This window comes from Ceratotherium simum, chromosome 22, assembly GCF_057802395.1.
Source record: "Ceratotherium simum simum isolate JZ-2026a chromosome 22, ASM5780239v1, whole genome shotgun sequence".
In the NCBI taxonomy this organism is placed as follows: Eukaryota; Metazoa; Chordata; class Mammalia; order Perissodactyla; family Rhinocerotidae; genus Ceratotherium; species Ceratotherium simum.
In genome coordinates this window covers 5,103,853-5,130,304 of record NC_141921.1, presented here as the reverse complement: position 1 = coordinate 5,130,304, position 26,452 = coordinate 5,103,853, and the positions used below count along the sequence as shown (strand labels likewise).

Here is a 26,452-nt window from a genome sequence, read left to right as displayed (position 1 = left end):
GAGATAAATTAATAATGACTTAATACACGCAATTTGGGATCAAAATCTTCCAAAGCATGGGAAAAATAATAAAAAGGAGAGTTCTCGATAGTGAAAGTTTGAGAAGAAGTGCTGTCCTCAGAGACCAGTCATGAGCCAGGCACTGCTGGGGCCACCAGGGAGAGGAGAGAAAGGAGGGGACTGGGCTCCCACCCCCACTCCGGGCCAGGGGCTGTGCTCGCGCATCATCCTCACGCAACCCTGGGAGACAGTGCCACCATCCCCATTTTATAGATGCCTAAACTGAGGCTCAGACAGGCCAAGTTACTTGCCCTGGATACTCACAGAATCAATAAGAGATTTGAACCTAGGTCTGCCTCACTTAAAAAGGAAAACGAAATGAAACAAAGAAAAAAGAAGAGTCCAAAACTGTGGTGTCTGGACAGTCATTCTGGTTTGAGTTTATGAGGAAAAGAAGAGGGACAAGCAGAGGGGGCAGCATGTAAGCTAGGAGTGCTGACACTTTATACCACCTACTGTTTTATCTAGACCAGGGCACACAGTAGGTGCTCACAATACAGTCACACGTCCCTTAAGATGGGGATATGTTCTGAGAAATGTGTCGTTAAGCAATTTGGTCGTTGTGTGAACATCCTAGAGTGCACTTGCACAAACCTAGAGCCTACTCCACACCTAGGCCACAGGGTACTAATCCTATGAGATCACCGTCGTACATGTGGTCCGTCGTTGACGGAAATGTCATCGTGTGGCGCATGACTGTAGTTTCAAAGACAAGCGTGGAGGCACAAAAGGAAAAAGCTTGAAGGCATAAAAGGGCACAGCCCACCCCAAGGTGGGGGAGAGGGAACAAATGTTTTTAAGCCTCTAGTTTCAGAAGTGCATTGACCAGGCATATTTAATCTTTTTTTAAAAAAACTTTAATTATGGATCTATTTCAAACACAAAAAAAGTAGAACATAATAAAGCAGACGTCAGTGATGCTTCGACTTTTCCATATTCATTTCAAATGTTTTTATGATCAAGTGATAGAGACAAAAAAGCCCCCACCCCGTTCCCCTCCCTCTGTCTCCACAGGTCACCACGTCCTTGAAGCTGGTCTATCTCCTTCCTGAGCACGTGGCATTATTGCGTGTTCTTAAACTCTGCAGATATTGATCTCTCACTGTACTCCTTTCACAATTTGCTTTTCACTCAATTATTATGTTTTTTTGGATTTAGTCTATGTTGACACATGTAGATCCAGTTCCTTCATTTTAACTGCTGTATGGTATTCCACTGTACGAAGACCCAACAGTTTATTTCTCTATTCTTTTATTGATGGACATAAAGGTAGTTTTTCTTCTTTGCTATTTCAAACAGTGCAGCAATGAAAATCTTCATACACATCTCCTGGTGTGCTCATGTGTCACATACAGCCTTCGTAACAACTGCAGCATGCTGGAATCTGTGTACCCCTACATGACCCTGAAGAACCGCTTAATGTCTCAAAAGCTTAGTTTCCTCATCAGTAAATTGGGGTAATAAAACAGTATGCATTTTGGTGACAATTATGTGCTTCAGTGTAGATGAAGAACATTTTGCAACCTGTAAAGTACTCCACGAATCTTAGTTGTTTATTATTCAGGAATTGGACATTCAGGATGTACTGAGAACCCTCCCATGCTGGGCACACAACGAACAGGCCTCAGTGTGGGCCCTGGATGTGCTCACATGCAAATGAGACAGTCTGAGAAGTGCAGCCACAGAGGAACGCACAAGAATCTGCCCACTCATCTAGCCTGGAGTGGCAGAGGCAGGCAAGGCTTCTGAGGAGGGGGCACTGAGCTACACCCTCAGAAGACAAGGAGGCAAAGGCGAGAGGAGGCCAGGAGGGTGGGAAGAAGGCCCAGGCAGAAGGGGCAGCAAATGCGAAGGAACTGACTGACGCAAGGGAACGAAGAGTTGGGGGGAGGAGAATGAGTCTGGAAAGGCGAGCCGAGCTGAGGACAACAGGGAGCCGTTGAGGGGTTTTAAGCAAGGGAGTGACAGGCTCAGATCTGTCTGCTAGAATAAGCTCTGGGACCTGCTGTACTGAACGTTGTACCTACAGTCCACAACATATCGTACACTTAGAAATGTGTTAAGAGGGTAGACCTCATGTTGTTACGGCAATTTAAAACAATCGGTGTGGCTGCAGTATGGAAGCAGGTGTGGGGGGAGCGGCTGGAGGCCAGAGACCAAGGAGGGAATGCTGAGGTGGTGCAGGCAAAACACGGAGAGACCGAACTAAGGCAGCTGTCGTTTTTGCTCCCGCCACCTGACAGCGCACCGCCCACGACATGCAACGGGGCATCCTCAGGAGAGATGGGAGGAAGGGGCCAGCTGACGGGAACCTCACCCCCCGTTCAAAGAGGTCCACCACCCTCACACATCCCAACCAGCCCTCTCCCTGGGCTCACTTATCATCCTGGGAGGCACAGGACCAACACGAGCCCTCAAGTTTCCGGGTGATATGAGCCCTTCTGGCATCTTGGCACCAAAGGCATGGCTGGGTCCTCACCCCTGTCCCATGATGAGACCCCACCAGTATCCAGACTGCACAGACCCCACATGGAGTGAGGGGACAGGAGGGCAACACATTCTAGGACAAGATGAGCTGCTGGTTATCACTGGGTGGCCTCGTCTAATACCTAAACATCAAATATCTAAAATGGAACAAAGACAGACGTACCAGAACTGCCCCAGACCTCCACCCCTTAAGTGGGGACCCCCACCACTCCTGAGTCTGAGTGGGAGCACTGCCTTTGAAACCTCTGTCCTCAGTGCACTGGCGTGTCGCCGGCCCCGCCATAACCTCTCCTGGCACTCCCTACTTCCCTTTTCAGAACACTCATCCCTGCTAGAATTACAGGTTTCATTTCTGCCCTCCTTGTAAGCTGTTAGCTCCCCGATGGAGTTTACCAGAACTGCATCTGCCTTGTTCACTGTGATTTCCTCGTGCCTAGAACAGAGTCTGGCTCGGAACAGGCCCTCCGGGAGTATCTGTGAGTAGAATCAATAGCATGTGCTGAGGGAGAGGAAAGGGTGGAGGAAGACACCCACAACCCAGAGGCCCTGAGAGAGGAAAAGTGCCTTGCCCAAGTCACCGGCGAGGTGGTAAGAGATCCCAGGTCCTGCTGGGGACTGAGGTGCAGTGCAGGGCCTCCCGCTCATTACACTGTGCTAAAAAGAGGCCGTGCAGCAGACCAGCGTTCCCAAAGCATATTCCACTCAACGCTAGTCTCAAAAGATTCTAGAGGTTAAAAATGTCCTCTAGGCAAATAAGCTCGGGAAACTGGGTTAAACAAAATGAAAAAAAGTATCTTTTCCACCGGACTCTTCAGCCTTTAATATGCTCATGTGCACGATTCTTGGCGAAGGTCAATGCAGTATTCCCCACATCTTTGTGACCGTGGAATTCTGCCTGTGGAACTTGGCTTGAAACCTTTGGTACCATCCCCCAACTGCTTGTCATGATTATTTACTGAACAGGGCATAGCAAGGAGATTTGTTGCAACTTTTTGGGCAGTACAAGAAAACTCTTTTGCACAAATGAAAATGACTCCAAGCTCCAAGATATAAATGGGATAAAAATAGAACTGCTCTACAATTAGGTAAGAAAAAGGAATAAACGGAATCCAAAGAGGTAATGAAGAAGTGAAACTCTTGCTATTTGCAGATGACATGATTTTAATTTTTTTTTTTCCCCCCAAAGCCCCAGTAGATAGTTGTATGTCATAGTTGCACATCCTTCTAGTTGCTGTATGTGGGACGCGGCCTCAGCATGGCTGGAGAAGCGGTGCGTCGGTGTGCGCCTGGGATCTGAACCCGGGCCACCAGTAGCGGAGCATGCGCACTTAACCGCTAAGCCATGGGACCGGCCCACAGACGACATGATTTTATATAAAGAAAACCCTAAAGAATCCATCAGAAATCTATTAGAAATAATCAACAACTATAGCAAAGTTGCAGGGTACAAAATCAACTTACAAAAATCAGTTGCATTTCTATACTCTAATAATGAAATAACAGAAAGAGAACTCAAGAATAGAACTCCATTTACAATCACAACAAAAAGAATAAAATATCTAGGAATAAATTTAACCAAGGAGGCGAAAGACCTATACAATGAAAACTATAAAGCGTTATTCAACGAGATCGATGATGACATAAACAAATGGAAAGATATCCCATGCACATGGATTGGAAGAATAAACATAGCTAAAATGTCCATATTACCTAAAGCGATCTACAGATTCAATGCAATCCCAATCAGAATCCCAATGACATTCCCCATGGAAATAGAACCAAGAATCCTAAAATTCATATGGGGCAACAAAAGACCCCGAATAGCTAAAGCAATCCTGAGAAAAAAGAACAAAGCTGGAGGCATCACAACCCCTGACTTCAAAATATACTAAAAAGCACTGATAATCAAAACAGCATGGTACTGGTACAAAAACAGACATATAGATCAATGGAACAGAATTGAAAGTCCAGAAATAAAATCACACATATATGGACAGCTAATCTTCGACAAAGGTGCTAAGAACATAGAATGGAGAAAGGAAAGTCTCTTCAATAAATGGTGCTGGGAAAACTGGACAGCCACATGCAAAGAATGAAAGTAGACCATTATCTTTCGCCATGCACAAAAATTAACTCAAAATGGATCAAAGACTTGAAGGTAAGACCTGAAACTATAAAACTCCTAGAAGAAAATATGGGCAGAACACTCTTCGACATCAGCCTTAGAAGGATCTTTTTGAATTCCATGTCTACTCGGGCAAGGGAAACAAAAGAAAAAATAAACAAGTGGGACTTCATCAGTCTAAAGAGCTTCTGCAAGGCAAAGGAAACCAAGATCAAAATGAAAAGACAACCCACCAGTTGGGAGAAGATATTTGCAAATCATATATCCAACAGGGGTTAATCTCCATAATATATAAAGAACTCACACAACTGAACAACAAAAAAACAAATAACCTGATCAAAAAATGGGCAGAAAATATCAACAGACATTTTTCCAAGGAAGATATACAGATGGCTAACAGGCATATGAAAAGATGTTCAACATTACTAATCATCAGGGAAATGCAAATCAAAACTATAGTAAGATATCACTTTACACCTTTGAGAATGGCTATAATCACCAAGACAAAACTAACAAATGTTGGAAAGGACGTGGAGAAAAGGGTACCCTCATTCACTGCCGATGGGAATGCAAACTAGTGCAGCCTCTATGAAAAACAGTATGGACACTTCTCAAAAAATTAAAAACAGAAATACTTTATGATCCAGCTATTCCACTTCTGGGTATTTATCCAAAGAACTTGAAATCAACAATCCACAAAGGCTTAGGCACCACTATGTTCACTGCAGCATTATTCACTATAGCCAAGATGTGGAAGCAACCCAAGTGTCCCTCAACTGATGATTGGATCAAGAAGATGTGGTATATATATATACAATGGAATACTACTCAGCCATAAAAAAGACAAAATCGTCGCATTTGCAACAACATAGATGGACCTGGAGGGTATTATGTTAGGTGAAATAAGCCAGACAGAGAAAGACAAACACTGTACGACTTCACTCATACGTGGAATATAAGCTAACATATGGACTGAGAGAAGAGTTTGGTGGTTACCAGGGGGGAGCTGAGGGGGTAAAGGGGCACATTTATGTGGTGACTGACAAATAATAATGTGCAACTGGAATCTCACAATGTTATAAACTATTATGACATCAATTAAAAAAATAGTAAAAAAAAAAATAGAACTGCTCTGGTTGAAGGGGGGTCTGGAGACCCCATCTGGCTGTCCCTTCACTGCTGCCATGTCAGGAACCCTAGTGTCCCGGGAGCCCAGTTTGTAAACCACTGGCACAGAACTCTGAGCATGGGGCTGACACTGGGAGACCTGGCTTCTAGAGCTGGCCCTCCGTGAACTGTTTTACCCTGGGCAGGTCACTTAGCCTCATTGGCCTTGGTTTCCCCATGGATACAATAAGTCTGGTACCTTGGATGCTTTTTGGAATCTTGAACTTTAATCTCTGATATGATGGGGACTGCGGTTCTACGACTGTAAAATTCTAACTCTATGATTCTATGGTTCTCTAACTCTGAGATGCCACGGCTTAATATTCCAATTCTGGGATTGCCTGTAGCCAGCCTGAGCTGGTGCCGCACACTGGAGCCCAGGCTGCGAAAGCAGAATTCATTAACTGCAGTGCACTGCCGGGAGCGCCGGGTTCCCTGGGGAGGGCATGTCCCATGCAGGATGGAGGGGGCGGGGTGGAGGGGAGGGGTGGGTGGATCGGAATCAGCAGCCGCTCAGCGGGCAGAGCAGGGAGACGGACCCAGGTCTCCTGACTCCTGCTCTATCTTTAGATCTCCATAGCAACCGTCACCAGGGCGCCTGAGCCTAAGGCGTGGGCTGAGCTGGCTGCCTGCAGGAGGGAGGGGTGTTTGATTCCGTGCCTCTTTTGCTGGAGAAAGGACTCTGGGCTGGGCTCTAGAGCCAGGGAAGAGAGCAGCCGTCTGCAGAAGGAAAGGCCCGGGGCCAATAAAAAATAAAGGTAATCCAGGGCCCCACCTCGCTCTGAGAACGTGGTCAGGTCACAGAACCCAAGTCCTTCGTTGTGTCATGCTCACGGCACTGGAGGAACAGAAGGCGAGTTCCTCCTCCGAAGAGCTCTCAGCCTCTATGGTCATTCCCTAAACACTCAGCGAGCGCCTCCTCTGAGCCAGCCTTAAGGCCACAAGAGGGACACACAGCCCAGGGAAAGTAGGTTTTGCAACAGTCACGGCAGGGCAGGGTCCTGCGGGAGCCCCTCCAAAGCCCTCTAATCTGAGGAACCAAGGAAGCCCCCTCTCCTGCCAACTCCTACTCATCCTGGGGCTCAGACTGCCAGGCTGGTTACTCTCCTCCCTGGGGCTCCTGCAGCCCCCGCCTCCCTCCACACGCAGGATGCCAGCCTGAGAGAGTCAGTGACCTCATGGCAGGTAGATGAGAAAGGGAGGTGCACAGAGGTAAAGTCATTCGCCCAAGGTCACCTGGAGAGTTAGGGACGGTCTTCCGCCCTTGTCTTCTTTCCAGTCTGGGCTCCTTCCTGTGACCCAATGGCAGCCCCCCCCCCTGGGCTTTGGAAGGGAGGCCAGACCTAGAAGAGGAAGTAGGAGTCCTCGGCCAGGCCGGCGTGCAGCAAGCAACTGGCCATGTCCTTGGTAAACTCGGCCGAGCCACAGACCAATGCAAACGGCTTTCTCCGACAGGAGCCGACCAGCTCTTCAATCAGGTCCTGAGCCAGGCGGCCAAAGCGGGTCTTCTCCCGGTAACTCCAGGGAAGCTGCTCCAGGGAGTCCTCCTGGGATGATGAGAAACAGTGGGGGTGACTACTGGGGGGTCCTCAGAGTTCACATAGACAGCTCTTCTCTGCCAAATGAGGCAACTGTGGCACAGAGGGTGGGTAGCCAACCTTCACCCAACCCTACCAGGAGCCAGGCACTTCCTCACGCTGGGACTCAGAGCACCCTCACACAAGCCTGTGCGGGGTGGTTATCCTACAACAGGAGAGGCACAGGGAGGAGGACGGATGTCCCCTGGGGCACACACGAGACAGGGGCAGCGGCAGGACTAGAACTCGGGCCCCACCATTTCTCACTGCCTCCCGGGGCCGCTGCACCTGTCACTCTGGGGGAATGTTTTCTCCTCATCACCGTGGTCTCCCAGCATCTCTCCAAGGCTATCCATCACCATCACTCTCGGAGCATAACTTGTTCATTTGTTTTAAGGTTCAATCAACTTGTTAATTTAACCAGCATTTTCTGAGTGGTCACTCTGTGCCTGGCACTGTGCTAGGGACTGGGGACACGGAGCTGTTCCACACGGACAAGGTCCCAGGCCTCACTCTGGCTCTGTGTCCCAGAGATGCCAGGCAGCACGGCCTTCACCAAGGGACAGGTTTCGTTCTCCCTCATAACAAGGCTAGAGGTAGCATCCAGGGGTATGTGCCCGAGGGACCCGGGCTCCTTCTCTTCCTGCCTTCTGGCCTCAGCTTGTGGCTTTCGTCCTCAGGGTCACAAAAGAAAACCTCCACCACCAGCTGACTTGGAGGGACTTCTTTTAAGTAAACATTATGTTGAAGTATAACATACGTAGAGAAAAGTGTACGAATCATTAAGTATATCTAGTTTGAAAACTTCTAACAAAGAAGAAACCACGTAACCAGAGCCCAAAACAAAACAAACAACACGGCAGGACTCGCAACTCAGCAGGCCCCACTGAGGCGAGCTTCTAGTTCCTGGGGGGAAGCAGAGACAGGACAGGGGTGCTGGAATCCAAGCATTGCTGCCACTCCCTGGCTAAGTGGCCGTGACCTCTCTGAGCTCCCGTGATGAGTGCAGGGTGAAGCCCTGGTCGAAGCTCCATGAGTGCAGCCTCTGGACCCAGGGGCATTCACAGGGCCATGACCCCGAGGGCCCTCTGAGGACAGCACTGTGGTGCTGACAGGGGCTCCTCTGTCATGATCTGGATCTTTTTGTGCTCCTCCCCGCTCTGACCCTCCAGAAGGGCCCTCGAGGGGAGGGACCAGCAGGGCCCGTTGGCCTCGCCTCTCCTTCCTGCTGCCCAATTCCCTCGGGCCTGTTTGGTTCAGCTCAGCTCACCCCAACTGCACAGCCAGAGATGCGCTGGGTCTGGTTGCTGCTCAGGTTGGGGGGAGGACCTGTAAACAATGATGGCACAGCAGGTGGGTGCTGTGAAGGAGGAGAGCTGGGCTGTGACGGCAGAAACAGCTACGCCAGGCTGGGTGCTCAGGGAAAGCCTCCACGGTGGAATCACACCTCAGCAGAGAGATGTGAGGGATGAGCAGGTGCTGGGTGAAGAGGGGGGGAGAAGCGCTCCTGGCAGGGGGAGCACAACGAGCAAAGGCCCAGCAGCCAGCGACATCGAGCACTTGCAACCACAAGCAGACCAGGAGAGCAGAACACAGCGTGCAGGGAGGGGGGCCAGGAGGCGAGGCTGCAGAGGGCGGGCACAGGCACGGGGGCCTGGGCATGGTCCTGAAAGCAGTGGGGAGCCAGGGAATGGCTGGAAGCAGGGTGGTGGCGTGCTCAGAGCTGCCCTTCCGGCTTCAGGACGAAGGACAAATCGGCAGGGAGTGGCTGGAGCAGGGAGACCTGTGAGGACGCCGTCACTGTGGCCGAGGCAGGAGAGGGAGCACCCCGAGTGGAGGGGGTAAGGGTGGGCAGGAGGCACCTCTCACTCCACAGCCCCTCACCTGCCCTTGCCATTGAGGCCATCCCAGGCCACCAGCTTCATTGAAGCCCCGGCCCAGGGCGAAGGCCCTCCGTTGCCAGTGAACTTTAACTCTACCCTCAAGCCCAGGCTCAAATGCCCTCTCCTCTTGGAAGCCCTCCCTGCTTGCTGCCAGCATCCTAAAGCCCCTCCGTAGCACCTATCCCTGTGCTGTCTTACACTGATGAGCAGTGAGAGCACGGCCTCTGGATCAGGACCACGGAGGTCCAACCCAGATGGCCACCAGCTCGCTGTGTTACCTTGGGCAAGGTTCTTAATCTCTCTCTGCCTCAGTTTCCACATCTGTAAAACGGGTATGATGGTAGTACCAGCCTCCTAAGATTCTGGTGGGGAGTAAATGAGCTAACACACACCAAGTGCTTAGAACAGCGCCAGGCACAGAGAACGTGCTCAGTGAAGGGAGCGCTGTCGGCGTCCCTGTGGCTGTCACCCCACACACAGGTGAGCGCCCGGAGGGCAGGGAGCAGGTCATCTTCCTGCCTTCTTGCCCCTCCTCCTGCCTCCCTGACCAGGCTCTCTGGCAGGGCTGAATAGGCTGCCTAGCAGCACGGGCCTTCCTCACCCCACCCCCTCGGGCTGCACCTGCCCTGGGCACTGCTGCTGCTACTAATGGTCACCAAGCATGGCCTTCTCCACGTTCACACGGCTGAGCACCTGCCCAGGGACAGGCCCGCAGACCCTGGCCCCTGGGGATCCTAGGACCTCTGGTGTTTCCTGACAGCCCCCACCCAGCCACAATGTCGAGGATCACGTAAGCGTTTAGGGACCCTCGAAAGCTGCTTCAAAGAGGAAACTGATAAGAAGGGTGCTCCAGAGTACACGGCAATGAGGCTGACCCTGAGCAAGAGGACGGAGGAGAGGCCCCAGCAGGGGACCCCAACCCAGGGGGTGCAGGAAAGAGAACTAAAGCTACAGACCAGCGGACGGCAGGTGAACAAGAGAGCTGAGGGCCTGGCTTGAGATAAGGCCTGGCTGAGGGCGTGCCAGAGCGGACGCCTGGGAAGGGAGGCCTGAGTGCACGGAGGGGATGGGGAATGAGAGGGGCGAGGGGCCATGAGGCAGTCGCTTCCAGCTGGAGCATCTGCAGCTTGGCGAGTCTGAGAGCAAAAGTCCTCCCACGCAGGGACGACGTGACGTGGCAGGGCCCTAAGAGCTGAGCACTGAGGAGCGTGTCATCCAGACACGTGTCCTTGCCTCAAAGAGCTTATCACAGCCTACAGAGGTCAGTGGCCTGACCCGCTGACTCCACAGCCAGGCCCCCAGCCATACACCTGATGATGCCAGAGGGCGGACGGCAGGCAGCAAAGCACGGTGAATCAGACAGCCCCGGCTCAAAGCCTGGGTTCACCCATCTAGCAGCAGGACACCGCTGGCACCTTCGCCTCTCTGAGGGGCAGCTCCCTCATCTGCATAGTGAACATGACGATACTGGCCTTCCTAGCCAGGCGTGTGGTGGGGGATCCACCAGTGGCAGGGATTCTTATTATGGCCTGGGGCAGAGAGGCCACAACAGGTACTAGGACAGGTGCAAGGGGACAGCAGAGCCTCAATCAGGGAAGCAAGTCACCACCGTGGGCTCACCTGGCTGAGTACAAAGAAGGTGCGGACGTTCCAGAAACGGGCCTGCTCCTGGAGGAAGGTCTTCAGGTAGATGCCCTCAAAGGTCTTGAAGCAGCCGACCAGGGTGACAAAGGTCTCGTCATCTGCGTTGTCTGTGATGCTCTGCAGGATGGGCACCATGGGGGCCAGGCCGGTGCCCGCAGCCAGCATGAGGAGCTCACCGTACTGGGGATGGGACAGGAATATGATGGCGGGGGCAGGGGGGTCACTCCCCACCCACCTGCCACCCACTATGGGGCCTTTTCTTGGGCATGCTTCACTCGGACGGCACTGCCCTGCCTGATGTCCCCCAAGAGATGCCCCCTCCACCTCCTCTAGGAAGCCATCCTTACTTGTGAAAGGTCACAACTCGTGAGGTCTAAGGAACTGAAATCACAGAATGTGGGGGCTAAAAGGGAACCTAACGGTGTAGCCCATCCTACAAGTGGCTAGGTTGCCTTCTAAAGCATCCCCACAGGACTCTGCTCACGTACTTCTGCTGACAAGTAGCCCACTACCTCCTAAGGCAGTTTGCTCTATTACAGGCTGACTCCCCTTGCCAGGGAGGTCTTCCCACCTCACACTGAGCTGAAGTCTGCTCCCACCAGAGGCTTGCCCACCGCCCCCAACCCACCCCTGCCCTCTGCTCCCTCTGCCCCAGGGCAGCCCTGAAGAGACCTGAGGGTCCCAGCTTGGACCCCTGAGCCTGCTCTTCTCTGGACTAAATAAGATACTATCCATAAGTGCCTAGCACAGTGCTGGCATGGAACAGCCATGCGATAAAAGTGAGCTTCCACCCCAAAGAGGCCCCAGTTCCACCAACTCCTCCTCACTGAACCCATTTCCTGACTCTAGGCCCCCTAAAGTGGGGCAATCCTCCTTAAGGTTGGTGCCTTACCCATGCAGTGAGGTATTCACCTCCATCATTCTAGAGATTAGACCTCTGTGAATGCAGTCCGAGTTTTCACTCTCTTTACTGACAGCCACTGCACACCACACTACTGCATGAAATACTTCCTGGAGTATCAGGAGTCAGACAAATCTGAGTGTAAATCCCCAGCCATACGATCTGGGCAAATTCTTTCACCTCTCTGAGCCTTGGTTTCCTCACTGGTAAAAACCTAATAGCACCTCCCCATAATAGCGGCTACCTCAAAACTGTCGTGAGGATTAAATGAGATGACACCAAGTGCCTGGTGCGGAGCACAGGGCTTCATACCATCAGGGTCCTTCCCCCACTGAGGCCCCACTGCTGGCCTGTCACCCGTCCTGTGTCAGCGCTCTCCCAGCCTCCCGGGCTTCACTCTGCCGTGCTCCTCCTTTCTCTCCCCTCGCTGCGCAGGCTCTCCTGAGCCCGGGGCAGATGAGGGGACCCCCTTTGTGTTGCCACAGCCCTCTGTGCGCCCCTCCTAACACTGGCCACACTGTGTTGTCGTCATTGTTTGTGTGTCTGTCTCCCCATCAGACTATGAGCTTTTGGAGGACAGGGGCCTCGTCTGACCAGGTGCCCTAGATGGACACCTGGGAAATGTGTGTGGAACAGACGCACACACAGATACTAACGTGCCAATCTCCGGGCTGACATGACATCCACAAACTGAGGATGACCGCAGAGTGGCAAGGCAGGGCTGCGAAGAGGGCGGCACCACCTGGTGTCCTCACAGGAGAGGGCCAGCCTCAGCCACAGTTTCAGTGGCCGAATCTTAACACGTGAGATGCCATCGCTTTTTCGTCACGGCCAGGCCCTACGACCTCCCTAGATAAGAAGTACAGAGGCTTTCCAGTCGATTCTGCAGAGGCAGAGAAGCAGCATCCACAGGCACCAAGAGGCTCCACTGGAAAAGGTGGGCCCCTCCAGGTTGGGAGGAGACAGGGACAATTCCCAGTCCCTGCTCTCAGGGGCCTGGGGGACACAGGGACACCCACAGCTGAAATGCAAGGCTGAGCGTGGTTAGTACTGGGAGAATGCTAAAGAAGAGTATCAATGTGTGCACATGTCTGTAAGCTGGGCGTAGCACTTCCCAAGAGCTGCTGTGAGGATTAAATGAGTTACTACACGGCAGGTGCTAAAATCAGAGCCTGGCACAGAGGAGGTGCCATGTGCATGTTTGATATTATTGTTATACCCACATATGTGTGTGCGTGTGCTGTTATGTACACACGTGTGGAAGAGGATCTGGAAGGACATACGCCAAGGCAGTAAGGCTGGTGTGTCTGGGTGGATGGCCTGCAAGTGCTCTTTATTTCCTCCTTTTGCTGCTCTATCGCTGCGGAGTTTTTTGGTAATGAACATGTGCTGCATTTGTAATAAGAAAAATATCCATAAAAGCTACTTTTCAATTAAACAAAAAGAATGGAGAGAGAGAATGATTCCTTCTTTTCCATTTGTTTTTATTTTCCTAATTATAAAGGTAATAGGTGTTCTCTGTGGATAATTTGGAAAGTATAATGAAGAAAACAAGTCACCCACAATTCTACCACCCAGAGCTGCTAACATTTCACTGCCTTTTATTTTCATATTTTTTCTGTGCATTTTAACTTAATTTCCCAACCTGCTGTATATTCAGTTTTTTACCTAGTGTCTGTCACTTGGTCTTATAGCATAAACATATAACATCATTTACAAACATAATTTTAAAATCCAAGATAATATTCTATTAAATATCTGTAACCCAGTGTACTTAACTGCTCCCCTGTTGTTGGATATTCAGTTGTCTCCAATTTCTTGCTATCATAAATAAAGCTGCAATGAACATGTGCAAAAGAGTCAGTATTTTGGATTCTTTCCAGACGACAGACTTCCACGAAGTGGAATTACTGGGCCAAAGGATTTAAAGATTCTTAAGACTCCTCGTACATACTGCTTTCCAGATATGTAGTGACTGGTGAGAAATTAATAACTAATTCCTCCCTGGAACATCAAAGAAGGATGTGAACACTCCGCAAAGACGAGGGGAAGAGCCTTTGGGTTGTGAAGCAGTGGGCTCCCAAGCCGCGAGCGCTGGGGTGTATCGAGGGAGCGGTCTCCATAGTCTTGTAAATCCAATGAGACACTGGAAGGTATCTGAGGGTCAGATGGTATAGGGGCCCTAAATACCACATACACAAGTCTGGATTTTTCTAAGCAATGGGCAGGCGTGGATAGTTCTGGAGTATGGGCAGGCAGTTTTGTTTCTTAGTGCCTATTGCATCCCCTCCCATGTCTAATCCCAGTGATACTCTCAGGATTGAGTTTGGGCTCAGGAAGAATAGTGCAGTGAGATTCTATAGCCTAAAACATGAAAATCGAAGTCCTGGAAGCTAAGCTGGAAGGACTTAGCCTGCTGGTACTGACCTGGTTTGGCTGATAGCAAAAGCCTCCGAACGGTCCTCGCCAGAAAGCCGTGTCTCCTGCTCTCCAGGACTCGACATACTGGGACATCAGCCCAGTCTGGTAGCACTGGGAGCAAACACAGGGAGACCTCACAGTACACAGAAGGGAGATGGTGAGACTGGGATGAGAATCCACAGGACCTACAGCCTTAACTACAGAGGTCTCAAATGCAAATAACTGCAGGGCCATGCAGGTAACACAACCCAGTGGAGAACTGGATAGGAGATGATTAATGGCAACTAACACTCAGTCTCAGTGTCAGGGAGACAGGAGTGAGTGGTGGTGACTGCGGGATACTGGTGAGTGAATACTCTTTCTAAAGGAGGAAGCCACTTTGCAGATTCCAATACATAGTCTGTGGGGCCCATGATCCCAGATCTTCTGATTTTCCAACAAGGGCAGGAATCCATATTTTACGAAAAATCTCCCATTTTTGAAATGTCAGCAATTAATTCAAAATTTTAAAACACTGCAGACCAAAACCAAATATATTATAGGCTAGAGTCAGTTTGCAGGCCACTCATGTGCCATCTCTGCATTATCCTATACTGTCTCCTAGCTGGATGAAAAAAATGAAGGTTGTGGAGGGGATTTCTCCATGGGGAAGAGCAGTCTGCATTTCCTGGGTGCCTACCCGCTCTGGGCCAGGTACCATGCTGGGGCTGCAGGGCAGCCAGCCGGACCTTAAGCTCCATGAAGGCAGCCAGTGCCTGAACCATAGAAAGGACTTCATCAATATCTGAATGAATTAATTAATTAATTAATCCAGATTCAGGTTCTCCCCTTAAGGAGCTCCCAATCTAGGAGGGACCTAAGTCTCAGATATACACAAGGCAGAGACTACATAATACCCTATCAGAAGCATCAAGTGCTAGGAGATCCCTGAGAAGGTGCAATCACTTCCAGTGGAGGGGGACTGAGGATACTCCCTGGAGGAGGAAGCCTTTGAGCTGGACCTTGAAGGCTGAGTAAGATCGAATTCACTGAGGAAGGGCAGAGAGGATTCTGGGCATCAGGTATGGTATGGTCAGGGGTAGGACAGCCCAGGTCATGTTCTGGCTACAGCAAGTGGACATGGTAGGATGGGGTGAGGGGGAAGCACTGGGAGACGGGACTGGAAGGGGGTTTAGAGTGAGATTATCACCAGCCTTGAAGGAGAGACAGGGCTTTGGTCACCAGACATGCTTTTATGCACCCACAGCCACCTCTGGCACCATCCCTGACTTCCTCAGGCACCATATGCATAAAGCAAGGGAAGTCGTTGGCTCACCTGGGAGAGGTCTGGGAAGAAGGCTACAGTGTTTCTCCTAACTTGCTGGAGGTTGTGTCTCCGAGCACACCGTATTTTCTGGCCCCAGCCTTGTGGGAGGCACAGCCTAGCTGTGCCTTAGAGGCCCCATGGCACAGATAGCACTCAAGGGGAGATGAAGGATTCTTCTGTGTCTCCAGCACCCACACAGAGCCTGGCACTGAGGAAATGCCCAACAGACACGTGTTAAACAGAACTGAATCGAACTTCTGTTCTTCCACTTGGGATCATATTACCCAAAGGGGCCTTGGGACAATGACATCATCTCTCTGAGCTGCAGTTTCTTCATCTGTAAAATGGGGATAATATGATCTACTCTTGCAGGGTGGTTATGAGGTTGAAAGGAGACCATGAAAATAGCCAGAAGCAGTGCCGGGTGCCAGAAGGTTCCTGAGAAACGGGAGTTCCTCCTTCCCATCTACATGGGAGGGCAAACTGAAAAAAACCCGTCTGCCTTACCAATCTGCAGACATTTCCAGCTCTTCCTGGCCAGTGGCTTAGGGATAATTAAGCATCGCTCTAAAGAGAGGCTTTCCGGTAAACGAAGGAGAAAATCAGCCTTGCAGCTGGGTAAGATCCAGCTGCCCTGAAGAACTGTCTCCAGGCTCATCCTTTCAACAGAAACACACCCGGACAAGCAGCCTGGGGAAGCAGGCCATTTGGAGAGGATTTGTGGAATCTCTCAGACAAACAGTTGTGTGGAGAAGGGATCCCATCCAAGCTTATGTGGGAGGGAACAAACGCTCGGGCTCTGCAGGCAGGCAGGGAAGGTGGGAGCTGGAGCTGGGCTCTTGGAGTCAGGAGTCAGGGCTCACCCACCAGCTGCCCTTCTTACTAGCTGTGGAGCCTCGGGTCCTGCTGGGGCCTCAGTTTGCTTATCAATGAAATGGGATAATTCCTGGCCTACAAGGAAGGTAAAGGATGTGAAAGCTACTCTTAAATACTGGTGTTTCCTAGCATTCCATTTGGGAAATGATGATCTAGAACTATATATTAGGTTGACCCACAGGAAACTGCTGTTTCTGTAGGTTAAATACATTAGCACATCAGCAACTTCATGTAGTTCCACCTAATTATTTTTCCACGTGATTGGACCTTCATGACTTCTTATACATTCGGTGCCTGTTCCTCAGGTCTCTGGGGTATTTGTATCCAGCCCACTTTGTTCATCTCATCTCTGCCAACTCCCCCACACACCTTGGCTGCCCCCACAAGCACTTCTCCTCCTGCCGTTGAGACTGGGGACAGTTCCCACAAGACCCCCTGTTCCGTTTCACCCCTCCCTGCCTTTGGTTATCTGTCCCCTCGGCCTGGAATGCCATTCTCTGCCACTGCCAATTTGGACTCCTTCTTCAAGGCCCAACTCAAACGCCCCGGCCCACCTCCCTGGCAGGTGATCTCACGTTAGTTTGGTCCACAAGGTCCTCCATGTCCCACCTTTTCCTGCACGCCCCTTTCTGATCCAGGACAAATGACTAACAGTTCCCCAAATCATGCCTCCTCTGCCGCTGTAGGTGCTGTTCCAGCACAGAGAGCTGCCTTCCCATGTTTCCCCTGTGGTTCTCCACTCCTTACCTTAAACATACAACCAATCTTACAGCTTCTGCTGGGAAGCCCCCCTGCCTTCCCTGCACCCCAGCTGCCCTGAGTTGGGTTGGGGCCTCTTGTCACGGTGTCTATCACACTGTACTGTCCTGTTCTGGTCCCCTGCCCAAGAGCAGACACCGTGTCTGACTCATCTCTGGACTATGTGCCCAGCACATAGTAGGTGCCCCTTTTCCCCTGGCTCAGTGCTCATTTTCCACCAACAGGTAAGAAAGTAAGAAGGAGCAGCTTTACCTTTCTCAGTCTGAGCCTCCTTTTCATAAATCTGTCAGGAATATGCCCTCTGTTGGTGGTCCAGCAGCCCTCCCTTCCCCAGGAAAGAAGGAAATGGGAGAAGCCTCCTTCACTACCCCCACTCTTCCCTCAAGCCAGCCTCCTCCCATGTGAACAGTGGTTTTTCCCACATGGCTGGGAACTGCCCCAGCCCAACTAAGCTGTCAAATGGAGGTTCCAATCCACAGCATCTTAGAGCATCAATGTGAGTCAGCTTACCTTGATTAAAACTTCAAAGTATCCTTCTGCGTTGACAGGGCTGATGGGCGTATAAGCTCTCTGAATTTCTAAGTCATCTACTATCCCTCTGGGAAAGAGAAGCACTCAGTCAGGCAGTCAGCCAGTCAGTCAACAAACTGTTATAGGTACCTACTCTGTGCCAGGCTGGTGAAAGCGAAGGTGGGGTCTGGTCACCCCTAGTGGTCTTCACTGAGGGGCAGGCAAGGTGGAGCAGAAAAAAAAGAACTGGGCTCCCCCACTGCCATGTGAGACCTGGTCATTAATCTCTTAGCTGCCCCTTCTGTAAAACAGCGACAGCCATCTGTGTCCCTGTTGTACGGTTCCATTGGGGTTACACATGGGAATGTGCTTCAAAAAGTACACAGATGATATGAGCTGCTTTGAGGACATTGCCATGGATTTTCCTGACCTCTTCTTGACCACAGAGTGATAAAGATAAAACTACCATGTTCAACATTTATTAAACACTTACTGCCACGTGCCAGGAGCATGAGAATTGGAAGGATCCTCTAAGGAGCCCTAGGTCAAAGCCCGACCCCATGTATGAACCCTCTCCACAAGGTCATCGAGAGGCCAGGATGATGATCCTCAGTATGTAATAATAATAATAGCAGCCTTGTATTAAATGCCTACTATGCACCAAGCATATTATATGCATTACCTTATTTAATTCAAATAATAAGCCAAATGACGAAACCAAGGCTTAGAGAAGGGAAGTCACTTGCCTGAGGTCACACAGCTAGAACCCACCCACAGCTCTGCCTGACTCCAGAGCCAGCTTCCTCAGCACCAATCCTCAGAGCTTCCAGGAGCTCCTAAGCACTGCTCTCTCTAGTCCTACGATGTACGAACTCTCTTCTCTGAGGTATGCAAAGATTAAAAAGGCCCCATCCTAATGCATCAAAAGTGGGAGAGCTGGACAGAAATACTCAACAAATGCTTGTGAAACAAATGAGGAAATAACAAACAGACATATGGCGTGGCTTGGATGCAAAGAGCTCCAGGACATTTGCTACCACAGAAGTGAAACTCGCACGCTTTGGAGAAAGCGACCACTCTCATCGGAGGAACCTCAGGAGGCCTCCCGGAGCTGGGAATTAGAGGATGAGCAGGCCACTGACAGGTGAAAATGGGGACAGGAAGGGAAGTAATTCCAGGCAGGGCGAACTGCCTGAGCAAAAGCTTAGAGATAGGATAATGCAGGCCAAGTCAGGCACTGGTGAGTGGATCACGAGGCTGGAATGAGAGGCAAGTATAGGGGAGGGGGAGGGAGAAGAACTTGGTGGGAAAGGAAGCTGGGGCCCTGGGTTAGCATGGCACTGGGGAGGCATCGTGGAGCACCGGGTATGGAAACAGGGAGTGACATAGTCAGCTGCGTGTGTTAGGAATGTCACTGGAGTGGCAGAGAGGGTGGAGAAAGTTCAGCCTCGAGGCAGAGAGTTCTGGGGGTCCCTGATTTACGCATAGAGGGTTGCATGGGGCTGTGACCTGCCCTGTGGCCCCTCCTGTCCACCAGAATAGGGAGCTTTAAGGACCACCAGCCAGGGCACAGGCTGGAACGAGCCAGGCACGAACACCAGGGGTCAGGGCAAGGCAAGTGGCCAGAGAGTGACCAGTAACATGCTCTCTCCTGGTTTTCCTTGTCTTCTGGCTGCACCTCTGCCTCCTTTGCTCGCTCCTCCTCCTCTTGCCAACACCATAAATACCGGAGCTGCCAAGATTCAGTCCTTTGCCCTTCCCTCTTCCCATGCCACACATGCTCCCAAATGCCGTCCAGGTACACGCCGATGATTCCCACATCCGAGTCTGTAGCTCCAATCTCTCTCCTGAGCCTCCGATGCACAGAATTGACTGCCTGGCAGACACCTCCAGCTGGAGGTCCCAAAAGGTCTTGTCCCTGGGCAGGTGGGGGTGGGGATCGAGGTGGGAAGAGAACACAAAAGCAGGCTGGGAGGAAGTTCAGAGGAGTGGCTAAGAGTGTAACTCAGGAGCCAGGCTGTCTGGCTTTGAACTCTGGCTCCACAATTTATTAGCTATGTAATACTGGGCAAGTCCCTTATTCTCAATGACAGTGTCGTTTCTATCAGTCACATTAGGATACCACAGGCTCTAGAGCCAAACTGCTTGCCTTCAAATCCTGGCTCCAACATATCCTAACTGTGTGACTTTGGGCAATGTACTGAACCTCTCTGACTTCAGTTTCCTATCAGGTATGACAGTGGTACCTACCCCACAGGATCTCGTGAGGATTAGATGAGTCCATGCACATAAGCACACAGAACTGTGCCTTGGATAGTAAGTGCTAAAGAAGTGTCTGCTATTATTATTATTATTTATTAGGCAAATGCATTATCTAGTTCGATCCCAAGAACCCTTTGAGTCATGCATTACTATGTCTATTTTGAAGATGACAAATGGAGGCTTAAGGGAGTTAAGCAAGTCGCCTAGGCCACACAGCTAGCAAATGGCAAAGCAGGGCTGCAAAGCTTGGTCCCCCCACTACCTGAGTGTACCGTAGGATGAGGTGCTGGCCAGGTCGCAGGCCCAGCTGGCTCTTCCCGGGCAGAGCAAACCGGACATGGTAGGTGTCCTTGGTGAGTCTGTGCACGGCAGTGATGCGGAAGGCCAGGAAGGTGTCTGGGCTCAGCTTGGAGGGGCAGCTCTGCAACGGGAAAAGATCCAACAGCTAGAAGCTGGAGCTCGAGAGACACATAAGCACCCACAAGCACCCACCCCACCCTCCCCAAGGAGAGGCTGTCTTGGCTGCTAAGTTTTCCGTGTAACAGACAGTAGTCCTACCTTATTTCCCTCTCATCTCTGATCTAAGAATGCCAGGGTACTTTACATTGAGCTCCCCTGCTCTTAAGCCTTCCATGGCTCCCCTAAGCCCCAGGATAAAGTGCAGCCTTCTAGCTGGACACTCAAGGCCCCTGTGGATAACCCACAAACCTCATTTTATCTCCCATGCATCAGATGCCAGACTTTTCTCCATCCTCCCAAGAACACCCTGCTGCCTCCTACCTGGGAGTCTCCATTTGCTCAAGGTGTGCCCTCTACCCAGTACACTCATCTCCAATGCATGAACGACATACCCATCCTTCAAACCTGCTAAAATCCAGATTCACAGAATTTAGAAATTAATGGGACCTTAAAGATTATCTAATCCAATAGGCTTATTTTACATGTGGGGAAACTGAGGCCTGAGTGGTAGTGACTTACTTGTCCAAGACCACATCATGAGCAGGGACTCAAATTCATGTCTTCTAAGTCTCAGCCCACTGCCCTTAATATTCCACCCCACCTGCACCTCCTCCAGGAAGCCTTCTCTGAATGCCATGCCTCACGGATCTCTCTCCTGTAAAATGCCCACAGCCAATTCACTCCTGGGACCCCCTATGCCCAGCTCAGGGCTAGCCTTTGAACCTGGATCTGTCTGCTTCTGCTAAGCACACTCTTTTCTCTCTGCTGTACAGAGTGAGGGAAAGCTTCCCCGAGCAGGCACCCCCAGCAGGGCCGAAGCCAGGTAGATGCTGCCACCCTGGCCCTCTTGTCTCAGGGACAGCCCTCCCTCACCTGTGACTCCTCCCCACTCAGCAGGCTCCTGTCTTTGCTGACTCGGGCTGCCTCCCATCTTGCCAGATCTCGGAGATAGAGGTCAAACACACAGGGTGAGCAGCCGCTGCCACAGCACTGGGAGGGCAGGGGCTCCACAGGCCGGAGCTGCAGCCAGGCTTCCTCATCGTCGTCCTCCTCCCTCTCGTCCATCGTCAGCGGGGCCTGGACAGCCTGGGAGGGAGAGCAGGCCTTGCTCTGTGAGGCCACGGGCCCAGGCCTGTCCCCTTCAGTCTGGGAGAGGAAAAACACATGGTCACACTCTGGTCACCTCTATTCCTCCCATTCTCCCTGAGGCCTGCAGGTGCCAAGCTCTGTGTGAGCGCTGGGGACAGGGATGAACCAACCCTGGGATCTGCTGCCTGGCGGGGAGGCAGGCAGACAGGACACAACAATCCTCACTGGCCACCACGGTTTCCGACCTCTTCCATCTCTCAGTGCTGGATTATGCACTTCACATAGAAAATCACACAGAACTTAAAAGATATTTTAAATGATGAAGTGCATTTATGTATAATTTAATAAATAATTATAAAAACTAAATTAAAATGTTATAAAAGAACACCTTTGTAACTACCATTCAGTCAAGTAAAGAACCTACCAGCATCCCAGAAGCCTCCCGTATGTGTCGCTTCCTGATCACACCCCTCCCCTCAGGTAACCACCAGCCTGACTTTTGCTATAATCATTTCCTTGCTTTTCCTTAGTTTTGCCACCTTTGTTTGCCACCTTAACGACTACTGTTCAGCTCTGCCCGGTTTTTACCTGCATACGAACAGAATGACATGATTATATTCTTCTGTGTCTGGTTTCCTTCACTCAGGATTGTCAGTGATCACCCACTAGAGTGCTGCATGTCATTTAATCTTTACAACAACGAGGCTGGTACTAGAGGTGTCATTTTATAGACGGGAAAATCGGGGTCTGGAGAGATTTAATAACTTACCCAAGGTCACATAGCTCCTAAAATGGTTGCACTGGGATTTTAACTTTGGTCTGTCTGGTTTCAGAACATATTGTTCCTCAGCCACAGGAAAACAGGAGGAGGTTGTGATGGTCCAGAGAAGTGACAAGGACCTGGACCAAGGTAGCTTCAGGGAGGATGAGAGGGCGGAGTCAGCTAGAGAAATCTTGAAGAGGGAACTAATAGGACATAGTAACTGACTAGATGCGAGGTGAGGGAGTGACAGGGATAGAGGGGTTAATGGGACATCCAGGTGTCTGGCTTGGATCCCTGGGTGGACAGTGGGCTCAAGAGAAGGAGTTTAGTTTTAGGGGAAGGAGGAAGGGGTGAGTGCCCGTGGGGCACCCAAGTACACAATCCAGTTCTCTTGTTTGATGAAATAGGCCTAGGAACATGAGTCTGGAGATGGAGATCCAGGTGACAGACACCATGGGAGAGACGAGCAGGTAGCGGAAGAGAACAGGCACAGGCTGGAGCCCGCTGTGAAGGCCTGCCTGGCTTCACCCCTCCTGCGAGCACTCACTGCACGTGGTCCAGCCCTGGTCATCGCAGGTGCTCAATACTTTCCAAATGAATGAATCTCTATCTTACAGCACGCACTTCACACTCACCAGAAATTACATGTTTACATGTCTTTCTCCTCTTTGAGACTGTAAACTCCCTGAGGGCAGAGATCTGTTTTTTATTCATTTTATGAAACAGCACAGTGGATATTTAAAATTATGTGTGTTATATGAAAGGAAGGCAGGAAGGAAAGGGGCTTGGTTTCAGGGCTCTTAGGTAAACATAGTCTGAAAGATCAGTGAGGACAAGTGAAATGGCTATGATTTATTTTGAGATGTGTCTGTGAGGGCAGTTTGGGATTTATCAAGGTTCTCCATATGTGGAATTCCATACGTGGACTCCACAGTTTATATAGAAATAGACCTGATCATCTCACCTGCAAGCAAATTATTCATTTAAAATTCCATAGGCAAATAAAAGGAAAGGAGGGTGTTCCTTCCCTCTTGTCTGAGAACAGAACTGAGGGGAGGTCCGATGTCACAGAACATTATTTGATGTAAATAGCATTCCTCTAAAATGCAACTACAGTCACGAGCTGCATGATGTTTCGGTCAATGAGGAACCACATATTCGACAGTGGTCCCACAAGATTAGGACCATATAGCCTAGTGTGCAGTAGTCTATCCCATCTAGGTTTGTGTAAGTACACACTATGATGTTTGCACAATGACCAAATTGCCTAAAGATGCATTTCTCAGAACGCATCCCCATCGTTAAGTGATGCCTGACTGCACCTCTAAGAGCTCCAGCCTCCGCCTTCCTCCCATTCATTCCTGCCTCACACACTTACTGGGCAGGGGCTGCAGCTTGAGGCGCTGGGATGCACAGGTGAGTGACACTCTTCCCTGCCCTGGAGGAGCTCCCGGCCTAGTGGGAGAGTCATCCACTAAGCAGATAATAACTGTTATAAGAACAGATGTCACTTACTGGGCACGTTGGTCTGTGCCAAGCACTTTGCAGTGACTCACTCAATCCTCCCAACAGCCAGCTGTAGGCAGGCCACGCTCTTCCTCATTTCATAAGAGAACTGAGATCAGGAAACCAGAAGTGGTAAGGTTAGTATGCACACCTGGATCTCCTCTGCTTCCAGGCTGGTGCTCTTTCTCACTAGACTTCATGCTTCTGGAGGGCGGGGGGGTGTGTGTCTTCATCTCCAATTCCCAGTGCCTGGCACTGGGCTGGCACAGAACAGGGGCCCAACTTGCCAAACTGTCACTGAATTTTATGGGCACCATGGAGCCTCCCAATGGCACTAATTTCATTCATGCATTAGGTGCTAGGATCAAGATGTGGGCCAAGTCTGTGGACAAGTAGAGGAGCAAACCACCAAGTCTGCCAGAGGACAGGGAAATCCTATTTCTTGTTACCAATCATTTCCCAGGAGTCTTAACCTTCAAGATCTTTTCCATTTTTCCTCCTTTCCACGGGCCCAGAGGATCTGTTTTCAGTCTCTGCCTATACCATCCATCAGCACACCTGCCACCAGCTCTGACCACACCAGTCCCCTGCTTAGAACCTTTAACAGCTCCTCATTGCCTCCTGGATAGAATCCACTCCTCTTGCCTGGTGCCCAAGGCTCTTCCTGATCAGAACTTGTCCAAATTCTCTTACCACTTACTATCATTGGTTTCAGAAGGGCAGTCCCTCTGTGAGCAATAAATCTTTCTCTTATAGAGGAAAGGGTTTGGTTTCAGAAAACCTGTATCTGCTGCTGGTTCTATGATTTCAGGAAGGTTTAGCTGGCTGGGACCCCCTTAGGGGAAGAGTGGTGTCTAATTCTTTCTGTATTCTACCACCAAGCACAGGCCTGGCAGATGGAAGGCTCCGGTAAGTGGCGAGTGCTCATTCAGTTTACAAATAAGGTCTGGGAGCCAGTGCAGTGCTAGGTGCTGGATACAGCAGAGGTAAATAGAATGCGGGCTCCACCCTCATAGAGTGTGCAGCCTAGCCTGGTGTCACATCAGTTCAACCCATTGTTATTGCATGTTATGTACCAGGTATGCATTATGAGTGAATAAGGTCTGGTCCCCTCCTTATGCCGATTTCTTACTCCTGAGGGTTTTCAGAGATAAAGTGAGGTTAAGCGAAAGAGCTCTGTGAATTGTAAACTGCGGTACAGTGTGAGGGTTATTCATATCAGTCTTTGCCTTAAGTTTACCTTCTCTATATTTTAATAATCCCACTTCCCCTGGTATTTTGGAAACTGATAGTGAAGATGGCCACGTCAGTCATGAAGTTTAAAGATCAGCTTCACGCTTCCTCTCAGCCTCTACCTTTTCAGTCCAAGAAGCACCACCTTTAAGCCAGGCCTTGACAAAAGTTGTGCCTCTGTCCCACAACTCGCCTCACCCTTCAGGCCTTGCTTAAAGGTCACCTCCCCTCAGAGGCCCTCCCTGAAACTCTCCTTTCTCATTCTCTAGCAGGCATCCCATTTGTTTCTACTATGTATTCCTTCACTGAACATATATTTACTATGTGCAGGGGAGATACAGCAGTGAAGAAACATACAGCCCCGCCTCCTGGGGGTTACATTCGAGTGGGAGAGAGACTCATTAAACAAGATCGACACAGAAAATACAGAGTATGTCAGTGTTAAATGCTAAAGAGAAAGAAAATCGGGGAAAAAGGATAGGGAGATAGGGAGAGAGGGAGAGAGGGGGAGAGGGATAGAGGGGGAGAGGGGAGGGGGCGGGGGGGGGAGAGAGAGAGAGAGTGTGAGTGTGTGTGTGTGTGTGTGTGGCGCACTTGCTTTATTTGCTATGTTTACTTGCTTTCTGTCTGTTATCTCCCACTAACCTCCAGGCTCTACATCGCACATCTGTCCTATTCACCAACGCAAACCCGATGCTCAGCACGGTGCCCAACACACAGTGGGCACTGGATAAATACGTGATGCGCAAAGAGCGGGGAACACCTCCACCGCTCCGCCCTGGCTTCCAGGGGGCGGAAAAGGAAACCCCGAGGAAAGAGGAGGAAAGTACCTCACGTTGGACGCCGAGGGAGGGGCATGCAGTAAGAGCGGTCGGGTGCGGGGTGGGGCAAGGCCACTCTCAGGCGCAGGGGAGGGGCAGGGTAAAAGCGCCCGCAGCGGTGAGAAGCGGGTGGAGAGGAAAGGAGACTTAGGGCGCAGCCACTACGGACCGGCGCTGTACAGGCGCGCTGGTTGAGGCACTTCTAGCCCCATTTTCACAGCGAGCGAGGTTGAGGCTCAGAGGGACACGCCTGCCCAAGCTCCAACTGCGCGTAAGCAGTCAGGGTTGCCCTGAGTTCAGCTTTGAAGCTCTGGTGCTCTTCTCCTAGGCCCGTCCCAGCTCCTACACATGATCACTCACCTACACTCCTGCGCTTCCCCTCACCTGAGGATCCTTCAGGTTCCCTCCCTCCCCGGGAAGGTGGAGAGGGTCCCACCAAGGAGAAAATGAGAACGGCCTGCGGGGTGGGGCAAGGCAAGGATTCCCTGACTGTGATTGGTGGGAGTGGCTGCTACTCACCAAACGAGCCCTGGCTTCCGGCCCCTTTCGTTCCCAGCAGGCTTTGCGCGCAGGAAGATGGCGGCGTCCAGGTGGGGGTCTTGA

General features: G+C 50.8%; 1 protein-coding gene across 9 annotated transcripts; it reads right to left on the bottom strand.

Annotated features, from left to right (window-relative positions):
* Positions 1-1,058: 1,058 nt before the first annotated feature.
* Positions 1,059-26,438, bottom strand: CYB5RL (cytochrome b5 reductase like). Of its 9 annotated transcripts, none has more exons than XM_087445885.1 (7): positions 26,369-26,438; positions 21,311-21,583; positions 20,251-20,399; positions 17,717-17,804; positions 14,272-14,376; positions 10,920-11,123; positions 1,059-7,386 (listed from the first exon to the last, which is right to left on the bottom strand). In XM_087445885.1, the coding sequence occupies exons 2-7, from the start codon at positions 21,500-21,502 to the stop codon at positions 7,183-7,185; spliced, it is 942 nt and encodes a 313-aa protein (XP_087302011.1). In that variant the 5' UTR covers positions 21,503-21,583; positions 26,369-26,438; the 3' UTR covers positions 1,059-7,182. The 9 variants fall into 9 exon arrangements, with proteins under 9 accessions (XP_087302011.1, XP_004438646.1, XP_087302010.1 ...); XM_004438589.3 differs by lacking the exon at positions 26,369-26,438 and adding an exon at positions 26,210-26,302; XM_087445884.1 differs by lacking the exon at positions 26,369-26,438 and adding an exon at positions 26,210-26,302 and having other exon boundaries at positions 21,403-21,583.
* Between the last annotated feature and the right edge of the window lie 14 nt (positions 26,439-26,452).

Excerpts from the sequence above, each read along its gene's own strand:
- CYB5RL (XM_087445885.1), bottom strand. The coding sequence starts at position 21,502 with ATGGACGAGAGGGAGGAGGACGACGATGAGGAAGCCTGGCTGCAGCTC. Across the intron at positions 11,124-14,271 it reads TTTGCTATCAGCCAAACCAG|TACGGTGAGCTCCTCATGCT; the intron begins GTCAGTACCAGC and ends TCCCATCCCCAG. Across the intron at positions 7,387-10,919 it reads CCTTCTTTGTACTCAGCCAG|GAGGACTCCCTGGAGCAGCT; the intron begins GTGAGCCCACGG and ends TCATCATCCCAG.